General features: G+C 32.2%; 1 protein-coding gene across 1 annotated transcript; it reads left to right on the top strand.

Annotated features, from left to right (window-relative positions):
* LOC109352103 (probable carboxylesterase 18) lies at window positions 242-1735 on the top strand. Its single transcript, XM_019593917.1, has 2 exons — window positions 242-918; window positions 1250-1735. Exons 1-2 carry the CDS (start codon window positions 349-351, stop codon window positions 1676-1678), a joined length of 999 nt encoding a protein of 332 aa, XP_019449462.1. The 5' UTR covers window positions 242-348; the 3' UTR covers window positions 1679-1735.

The raw sequence follows: 11504 nt of genomic DNA, 5'->3' as shown, positions 1-11504 counted from the left end.
TAGGATATAAATTGTTTTGCTTAATCGATAAGAAAATACAAAATATTTATTCATTTATATTATTAAGAACACTTATTATTATATATTGAGATATTTATAAACAACTCAAACTTTTATTATAGTTATGTACTATGGATGTATTTTATTTTTTTCTTCTTTTTGTCCTCACTCATCAAAATAATAAGTGGAAAGATATCTGTCATTTAAAGACGTTCCCGTCTAACATCTCAACAACCAGAACCCAACCTATATCCTCACCCACTCCTCAACTAAAAGCTTACTTCAGTTTCAGCCACTGAGTCAACCCAACCGATTCAACTCAAAACTACATTTTCCAATCACCAATCAATGGCTTCTCCTCCAACCAAACCACTTCTTCCATGGAAGACCCGCTTAGCCATTTACTTCCTCTCCACCATAAGCTCCGCCTCTCGCCGCTCCGATGGCACCATCAACCGCCGTCTCTTCGACTTCTTTGATTCCAAACTTCCACCCAACCCCAAACCCGTCAACGGTGTCTCCTCCTCCGACGTCGTCGTGGATCCCACGCGTAACCTCTGGTTCCGCGTCTTCACCCCCTCCTCCTCCGACGCTGATGCTAAACTTCCCGTCATCGTGTTCTTCCACGGCGGCGGTTTCTCGTTCTTGTCTCCGGCATCAGCGGCATACGACGGCGTTGGCAGATTGTTCAGCCGTTCTTTTCCCGCCGTAATTGTTTCAGTTAATTACCGTCTTACCCCGGAGCATCGTTATCCTTCTCAATACGACGACGGTTTTGACGTGGTTAAGTTCCTTGATGAAAACGGCGTCGTTTTGCCTAAGATAGCTGATGTTTCAAAGTGCTTCTTGGCGGGTGATAGCGCGGGTGCGAACTTAGCTCATCACGTAGCTGTTAGAGTTTGCCAACAGAAGCTTCAGGTACCTTTTTTATGATAATACTAAATGATAATAAGATTGTAATTTCTAAAAATATTAAGAAAATACCTTTACTTTTTGTAGTACAAATGGTATCTCCCCTATGTTAAACAAGTAATCATTTTTGGATACATTATTTTAAAATATATATTTGACCCTTTGATTTTTTATGAGATTCTAATGGACTTTATATCCACCTTATATTATTAGATCATTAGTGAAGAAAATAACTTCTATTACATATTAAATTAGTTGAAAATGTCTCACAAAAAGGAAGAGAGAAATAGTACTGTGGAAAATTTTCATTTGATATTATCTTAATCTTGATATCTAGGTGGTGAATGTTATTGGGTTGATTTCAATACAACCATTTTTTGGAGGAGAGGAAAGAACTGAATCGGAGATCCGAATTAAAGAAGCCCCAATAGTTACACCAGAAATAGCAGATTGGCATTGGAAAGTGTTTTTGCCAGAAGGGTCGAACCGAGACCATGAAGTGACTAATGTAAGTGGTCCTAATGGAGTGGATATTTCGGGTCTTAATTACCCGAATACCCTTGTGTTCACGGGTGGGTTTGACCCGTTACAAGATTGGCAGAAAAGGTATTATGAATGGTTAAGAATATGTGGGAAGGAAGCATCTCTAATTGAGTATCCAACCATGATACATGGTTTTTACATATTTCCTGAATTGCCTGAGGGTGCTCAATTGATATCTCAGGTCAAGGATTTCATCACAAGGCAAGTATCTATTGTAGAATAATATTGTGAGGGATTTAAATAATTTATAAACAGTGTTATTGTTGTTGTTATTGTGGAAGCTTTTATTTATTTACGTTGTATTTTAGCAAGAGAAAAATAGGATAGAAAGTATGTTTATGTAGATTGGGAATGTTGTGTAAGCTGGTGAACAAGATTTAAATAAAGTGTCTGCTGGTCAGTATTACATGGTACTATTTATTTAATTTTTATATATTTTACTTTTAAAATTAGAATGTATTTGTTATAATTTTTATGTATTTATGATAATGTTCAATTTAATGTGAAAGATATAGTTAATTAATGTGTTGGTGATGTTTATTTATGATTATATGGTCTTTTTGTAAAAATTAAATAATGTGAAGGGCAAAATAGGAAATAGAAATTACACCATGATAGAAGTTTCATCATGTTTTGCCTTTATATATAGTATTTATGATAATGTTCAATTTAATGTGAAAGATATAGTTAATTAATGTATTGGTAATGTTTATTTATGATTATAGAGTCTTTTTGTAAAAATTAAATAATGTGAAGGGCAAAATATGAAATAGAATTTACACTATGATATAAGTTACATCATATTTTGCCTTTATATATAGTATAGATATATTTTTTTAAATTTTCATCAATGATAAGCTTTACATGTATTTTTTTTCACTGAAGAACATTAAGTATTAAGTACCCAAAAAAGTTAAAATAAGTTTGGCTAGATTTTGATTTTTTTTTCCATTTCCAAGAGTGAATTCAGTTGAAAAACTTAAAGAATACTAAGCACAAATGTCAGTGCTCAAACCTTGGTATTTACCGTATTTTATGGAAGAAAAACTGAACAAGGTTGAAGGTTAACCATTTAAATAAAACAATTAATGTTTTTTTTAAGTGAAAAGATGTCAAGTACTCATGTTCAAATATGAGCTATTATCCTTTAAGTACTTGATAAGGAACAAAAAAATGTTAATTTAAATGATGATAACTTATAATTGATTATCATATTTGTGATATTTGACCTCATATATCATTAATGAATATATACATCTTTAGATATGATAAAAGTCTTGTGGTTTGGCAACATGATTTTCCAATTTATTGAATATGATGATTTTTACTTTGATCTTTGTCATTCTCTATCATATGCTAACATATGTAGGAACCTGTTAGAAATTTTCTACTATCATATGAGAAGTACTTGAACACGTCAGGATACTTGAAAGTGTTGTTTGATGATCAAGTCAGTTAGTATATGAAAGAGATATGCAAAATATAAGAGAATAATAAGCAAGAAATAAAGTGAAAGAGATAGTAAGTAAACTTCCTTAAGGGAATGACTCATATTTATAATGGAGAAATGAGAGAAACATTCCTTTGTAAGTGTTATTAGTCTGGCCGACCAAATGGTTTGTCAGGTTTGTCCCAGACAAACGAATATTGTTTTTCCAATGTCAGGTGACTTTGGCAGATCTGTACTATATGGACAATTGACTTATGCTCATAGTGACACATGTCTTGTTACATCATTGGTGCCTTATGTCTGCTGGTTGAGAGGTATAGTAAGGCATTGTTAACATGCAACATGTAGCAGAGGTCTGTGTCATGCAGGTGGCGTGACTATAGAATGTCATAAATGCTTTCGTATTATCTTGTTGCTTTTGCCTGACCATTATCTGTTGGCTCAGACTGCTCAATTGTGTGGCCGAGACGTGAGTGTGCCTCTGTTTGGAATGCTTACTTTGCTTGGACGTAGGTCAATAGTTGCTCCCAATGTTGTTAAAATTATATCGGTTATCAAACCTGTCAGGGTACTGGTATAGTTGTACAGTGGTTCAATCAACCGGTGGTTCAGTAATTAAACCGCATGTCGGTTAAATCAGACATACCTGCTTATATATATATATATATATATATAAACCTATGATATAAAAAATTCAAATAGGTAAATACTCAAATTTATAATCCATATTCATAATCTACTCAAAATTCACATAAACAAATTCAAAGTCTAAATTACAAAATATATATCAATCCAAAAGTATCACTTAACAACTGCAAAATATAAATAAATGACACAAGTTCACAACTCACTCTATAAAACAAATAAATTTGGAGTTTTAATATTTAACATCAGGGTGTCAAAAGTGTCTCATATCAAGATTATATTTTTTGCACCAAATTCTATCTACAAACACTCTAAGATTACACACGAATGTTAGGAACCAAAATGTGTAATCTTAGTATGCCTTGAAAACACGTGCCTTGAAGTGTTGAAGAAAAGTTGGAAAGATGAGTCACCTTGTAATGAGTTTTTAAGTTTATTTTTTAAAAAAAATTGTGTATAAACCGGCCGATTTAGTCAAATACCGGCCGATTCATCAGTTTTGACCGGTTTTGATACTTGGCCGGTTCAATATCTGTACCGTACCGGTTAGGGGTCCAGTTCACTGATTTTCCGGTCGAACCGGCCGGTACAGTACGATTTTTACATCATTGGTTGCTCCCTCTGCCCAGTTATAACGTGCATTCTAAAACCGGGATCGAACATGTGGGTAAACAATTAAAATCAATTTCTACAGCTAAATAAAAAATCATACTAAAAGTCTCTCCGGAAAAATGATGCACGTGCCTTAATCCTAGTGTCCCCCTTCCTACTTTCTTCCGAATGAAGAGACCAAAATGCAGACTTTCAATAAATTCCTATGCCTCACCATTGTTGGAGTAACCGAGTAAATGAGCAAACCATCTTTCTATTCAATTTGTTGTATGACTATTTTCATATGTACAATTGTTTAGCCAACTATGGGCGCTTTTGTCTTGTTAGAAAAGTTTGGTATGCATTAATGAGACATGCAATATAATCAATTATAAGTTTTTATCATTTAATTTGACAACTCTATGTGTTCATTTTGATATCTTAATGTAAGTTATATATTTTGATTTTATTTATTCATTCTGTCTATTTTTAATATTTATTTTAGATTGATCACCTAATATATGATTTTAAGATCCAAAGTTTTTTTATTGGATGAATCAAAAAATGATCTAAAGTTGAGACCAATGTTGGATCATTTGTCATGTCAAGCATCAAAATAAATAACTTGTTTTCAAGGCTATCAAGCATTGGGGAACCTCAAATGAGATATGACAGACTCATTTCGCATTGTGCAATTCAATGAGGGGTAATATATTAAACAATGTTTGAAAATCATGTATTTTGCCCATACCTAGGGAGGTTGGTTAAGAAATGATGTGTAATTCAAGCATACAAAAATAACTTGCATATGCATATTATTTTGATATTGAAATGTTAAAGAACTTTACTTCCATTTTCCCAAACATTATTCTTCTCTTGAATTGTAAATTGTTAGTTTTATTTTTATTGCATATTCATTCACATGTAAACAACAAAACCAACAAATCATATTTTTCCTCTTGTTATTGATCTAAAACTAAAGTGTGACTAACATTTCCATTGCAATTCTTTGTAGGATCGACATAGCCCTATATTAAACTACAGTTGAATCTTGAATGAAATTTAAAACTTAATATAGTAAAGGATAAATTTTTTCTAAATAAATTTTGTTTGTTGAACCGAAACCATATTCAACTCATATATTCTCAAGCTAAATTTTCCTTTCAATATCTTACTACATATGTATGGTGGTGTAATAATTTTTTTACAGACTCAATATATCTTTCATTAACTAATACACATAAATAGTTGGTAATGTATTGATGATATATTGTTCATATAAAAAACTGTACCCCAAGAATATTACACTTTAGAGCTTTAGAGTGGGATCCATTTACTCCACTTTTCATCATAACAATTAATTTTAGAGAAATTTAATGGTTTAGATATACTAACTAATTCAAATCATTAGATTTTCCTAGAATTGATGGCTAGGATGAGGAGTAAACTTAAAAAACTTACTCATAGAGTAAGTGGATCTCTCCCCAACACTTTAAATATATGCATGGGTTTTTACATGAGTTTGAAAGGAGATGTATAGTTCTTAAAGGTTTGCTTTTTTCCCGTATGTTGAAGTTCTATATGCTAATTGGGTTTTAATTAATTGGCAGGCTAATGATGAAAGGGAAAATTAGATGGAGTATTGTATAATGAGAATAAGTGATGTATAATTATGAATGATAGTTTTAATAAAAATACACCAAATTTTGAATACATTAAACTAATAATAACCATAACCAGAGAAAAAAATATCAACATTAACAAGCTTTATTAATACCCTTAGACAATATAAAAATCAATCTCTTAAAATCTGAGTCGGGCATCAAACCATAAGAGACTCCATATTAAGTTTAAAGGGTTAAATCATAATGTTGGACCAAATCATTTCATATATAATTAATAATTTTATATATAAATATATAATTGTACATAAATGCAAAAAAAAAAATTATAATTAGTAATTATGTATAGTTATATTGAAGTAAACCGCAATAAAACAAAACATTAGAGCAATGTTATATTTTTTAATTCTAAGTGAATTGTCTGGTTCTTCCCGATTTAATACGCTTAGACTAGAATTTCCTCATATCAAGATGGTTCAAGCCTCATTCAATTAAGACCGCAAATCAAAATCGTTTTCAATTCTGGTCAATGATCGAACTGATCAGACCGTCTGGTTCAATCTGGTTCTCACACTACTGATAAAAAGATCAGGAGGGAGTATTTGTCAACAATGTTAATTAATAATTTTGCAAATCTATATAGTTAATAAGGAAGTTATTAATGAAAATATAAAATGTAGTGAGGATAATTATTATGAAGAAATAACAGACATTCAGATAAAACATACATAAATTTAATACAAATAAACAAATTAATTATAATTCGTAATTTATGTGTCACGGGTTAAAAAACAATTCAAAAAGAAATGATGGGCTCATTATTAATGATTGATTATGAATATTTGTTTTCTTAAACTACTCTCTTATTTGGTCATTTAAAGAACTTAATTAAGAAAAAACATGTGCAGCCTCAAAGAACTTAATTTATAAAGATTGATAGATGTTATTGGGGACATACGATTAAAGCATTATCTTTCATTGAACCTAAACTCAATTACTTTTTAAGTCTAATGTCTTAGAATTAAATGTGAATGGTTGAAACCTCATATTGGCAAGTTACCATAGTTTGAAAGCATTATGAGTGGATGAAATACAAATGATTAATGTTTTGGGTAGATGTTTGGTGTCAGGTGTTATATATTTCCAGATGATTGGTAAAATACTAATCCTATGATCTTGAATATCATGATTTTCACGCATAATATAAAGCAAGAATATAAAGTCATACCCGAATCTCTGGATTCACGTTATCTGATTTGCTCATTTGAGATACCTTTTGAGAGAGAGTTTTGGTATGATGGTCTTCCTCAACCAAATCCTTAATTCTTTTTGGGACCTTCGTTTTCTTTATGATAGTGAGAGGTGAAAACTATTTGTGATTTGATATATTGGGAACCATAATCTTCCTTATGCGTTAACTTATAGGGTTCCCATTATACTATATAGGTTAACCTGATGGGTATCCACCCATTAAGCTCATATCTGTTATGAGCTTTTAGAAATCTATGAGGTGCTAGTAATTAGATCACTTATAATGTAACCCCCGAAATAAATAGCAAATATCATTGTATCAAATATATGATGCTCACCTTAATTAGAAATTATAAATTTCTAACAATCTCCCACTTGGGCTTCATATCTTCCTGATACAATTATATCACAGGTTCTTTAGGCACGCATCTGCATGCTATTTACATTTAGACTTCTCCTTAATACAATCTGGTCTATCTCATTTATCAATTATGGAACCACCGCGACTTTCATCACATGCAAGCGTGACTCGATCACGATGATCACCATAATAATCCAAATTCCTTAATTGCAACGCAATAGTTGCAATACATAAGTTCAAAATAGAACAATAAACCATCAACTTTATTATGCATAAAACTATATATGACGTCCAAAGTAAATCATAAAACATATAGACTCCCACTAAACTAAGGTATCCTAAGGAGCAATACTCATATGAAAAATATGCTCATGAAAGACTTTAGGTACCAAACTCTTAGTTAGTGGATCAACTAGCATAAAATGTGTCCTATATGTTCTATAGAAATTTGTCTATTTTGAACACTTCCTTTAATAACCAGAAACTTGATGTCAATAAAATTTTGACTTTGTAGAACTCATATTATTGTTGAAGTAAAGAACTGCGGACTTACTTATCACAATAAATTCTCGGTGGTCTTTTAGTATCATCAACCACACGTAAGGCAATAACAAAATTTCCGTAATCATATGTCATGATCTGATGTTTCAAAACAAACCATGAACTCTGCAACCATGGATGAAGGAGCTATGAGCATCTGTTTAGCATACTTCCAAGAGATAGCACCTTCAACCAAGATAAACACATATCTAGAGGTGGAGTGTCTATTGTCTTAGACACCCAAAAATCAGAGTCAGAGTACCAAATGATCTCTAAATTCTCAGACATCTAATAAGTGAACATGTAATCATTTGTTCTCTTTAAGTAATGCATAACACCTTTGACTTCCTTCAGAGTGATGCATTCCAGGATTACTCAAATATCTGCCCAAAACTCCCACAACAAATTCTATGTCGAGATGTTTGCAAACTTGAGCATACATTAGACTTCCTACTGCATATGCATAAGGAATCTTTTGTATCTCGTATCTTTCAAGGTCATTGTTCGAGACTAAACTTGTCTCCCTTAGTTATAGGGGTATCCCCTGTTTTACTGTCTTTCATGCCAAATCTATCTAGGACTTTATCTATACAGCTTTCTTGTGATAACCTTAGGATACCTTGAGAGCGATCTCTCAATATCCGAATACCTAAGACAAAAGAAGCTTCCCAAGATCTTTCATTTCGAAATTCTTCGTTAGAAATTGCTTGGTCTCATGCAATAGTCCCATATCACTACTAGTAAATAGTATATCATCGACACATAATACTAGGAAGATAAATTTACTCTCACTGAACTTGTGGTATATATTGACAAGAACCATACGAGATAAATTTACTCTCACAAAACCATACGAGGTAATAACTTGATGAAACTTGTGATTCCATTGACAAGAAGCTTTTTTAAGCCTATAGATGAATTTTTTTAATTTGCATACCATAGACTTTGAGCCAACTGACACAAAGTTTTTTGGTTGCACCATATAGATCGTTTCCTTAATGTCATCATTAAGAAACATAGTCTTAACATCCATATGATGTAGCTCTAAATAAAAATGAGCCACTAGTACCAATATTATTCTAAAAGAATCATTCGAAGATATTGGAGAAAATGTTTCTTTATAATCAATGCCTTCTTTCTGAGTGAAGCTTTTAGCTACTAGACGAACTTTATATCTGTCAATATTATCCTTTGAATCCCTCTTGGTTTTCAATATCCATTTGCAACCAATAAGTTTCGCACCTTCAGGTAATTCGACAAGATATCAAACGTCATTATCATGCATAGACTTCATATCATTCTTCTTGGCATCGATCCACTTTTGAGAATTAGAAATTTTCCTGACTTGACAAAAGTTCAATGGATCATCTTATGTTAACCCAATGCCATCCTCATGTTCTTAAAGAAATACAATATAATCATCAGGAATTGCATTTCTCCCATCTCTAGTGGATCTCCTTAATGACACTTCTACTTCTTGAGGTTGTTGAATTTGTTCTATAGGTACTTGAGGGAGAGCCTTATTGTTGTCTTGTTCTGAAATATTGTTAGGGACAATATTCTGAACATTATCTCCTATTACCTAATTTATCCATTGAATGGTAATAGGCACAAGAACTTTTTCACCATTAGTGATAGGTTCTTCCTCAAAGACAATATTCTTTATGTTCTCTTCCTCCCAAAATCAATTTCCTCAAGAAATCTTGCATTTCCCGTCTAAAAAAAAAGAGTCTTGAAGTGGGATCATAAAATTTATAGCCCTGAGAGTGTTCAACATAGCCAATAAAATAACAGCTAACAGTTCTTGAGTCCAATTTCCTTTCATACGGCCTATAAGGTCGCGCCTTAACTAGAAAACCCAAAATGTGCAATTGTTTTAAGCTTGGTCTTTTATTACTCCAAAGCTTATATGAGGTTTTGTTAATTAATTTACTTGACATGTTATTAAGGATGTAAAATGTGGTCCTTAAAGCTTTCTCCCAAATAGACTCTAGCAAGGAAGAATGACTAGTCATACTTCTCACCATATCTTTAAGAGTTCGATTTAATCGCTCAACGACACCCTTCATGCTAGATTTGCCTAGCATAGTGTATTGCAGAACAATTCCACATTCTCTGAGGAAAAACACAAATAACTCTTTCACAACATCCTTATTGTTCTTTCTTATCTTATTCTGAGAGGTCATAGCTAAGTGAGCACTTCCAGTCTTATCTCTCCGCAGTCTTTCTTCCTCTTGCACATAGTCCATTTGAGTGTTAAAACTCACTTTCAATTGCCCAAAGTGTATAGGAAGCGAGATCAAGTGTACGAGCAAGTCATCACCAAGCTCTAACTTAAGTGACTTGAGTTTTGATACGAGATTAGATATCTCCATAATGTACTCCCTTATGTTCCATTTGTCTTTATACTTCATGGAGATGAGTTTAGCCAAAAGGCTACTCATCTCCGCCTTTTCATTTTTGTTAAAGCATGGTTCTATTTCTTCAAGGAACTTTCTTGCACTCTGACCCTCAAAAATAGAGCCCCTGAAACGCTTCTAGAATAGAGCGTTTCATGATCATTATACACATTCGGTTAGAGTGTTTCAATTTCTCAATTTTAACCTCATTGAGGATTTCCATAGTAGAAATGAATTTCTCCATCTGAAGTGCCAGATCTAAATCCGTACAACCGAGAATGATTTCTACGGCTTCCTTCCGCACCTTAAAGTTTGTCTCATTCAACAATGAGATGTTCTTAATTTGAGCAGAAATATTTGCAACACTAATAAAAGAACAAAACAAATTGCAATCATTATTACAATTAAACTCACATTCAACCTTAATACTTAAATTCAAATGATGATGAGACACATCACGAGTTACCTAGCACAACATTAATATTCAGTCTTTGGACAAAAACATTAACTTGAAAGTGGTATACTCAATGTAGTAAGCAAACATTGATAATCAGTCTTGTCAAACAATAAGTCTTTCTTTGAACCGACTTACTATTCACATGGAAAGTCATATGACTATCACATATTCATTGCTACAAGTATGCTTGTAATTTGGGTCAAATAGTAATATTCCTTTGAGCCGATCACTATTCGTATAAAATCCAATCATACAATTGGCTTGATATTTCATACCAATCACTAAAGATATTCTTGTTTGTGGTCAAACATTAATCATAATGCATGTCAAATAATAAATCCTTCTTTGGACTGATTTATCATTCACATATGCAACTTTATAATAATCACAAGTTTATCATCACATGTGTGTATATAATCCGGCCAAATATTAATCTTCTTTTGGGCCGATTAATACTCGCATGAAGATTACTATTGAACAATTCACATAAGAGATGAATATATTGACATTTATTATGAAAAAATCACAGAAAAGATGTCACTTTGGCGACTTCATATTTAATAGATTCACTTAAAATGTCAAACTATTTTATTTTCTAAAAGAAAAAAAAACTATTTAGTTGAGTTTGATTCAACACTTAATCCAAAACATATATTATTTATATTCACAATAAATACATATATTCATTATAACATATTGGTAGCATTGTATCATTCTCATCACAAGGATTTCG

Source organism: Lupinus angustifolius, chromosome LG07 (assembly GCF_001865875.1).
Source record: "Lupinus angustifolius cultivar Tanjil chromosome LG07, LupAngTanjil_v1.0, whole genome shotgun sequence".
Classification (NCBI taxonomy): domain Eukaryota; kingdom Viridiplantae; phylum Streptophyta; class Magnoliopsida; order Fabales; family Fabaceae; genus Lupinus; species Lupinus angustifolius.
The sequence above is the reverse complement of the archived record's forward strand: the minus strand, read 5'-3'. Positions and strand labels throughout refer to the sequence as shown.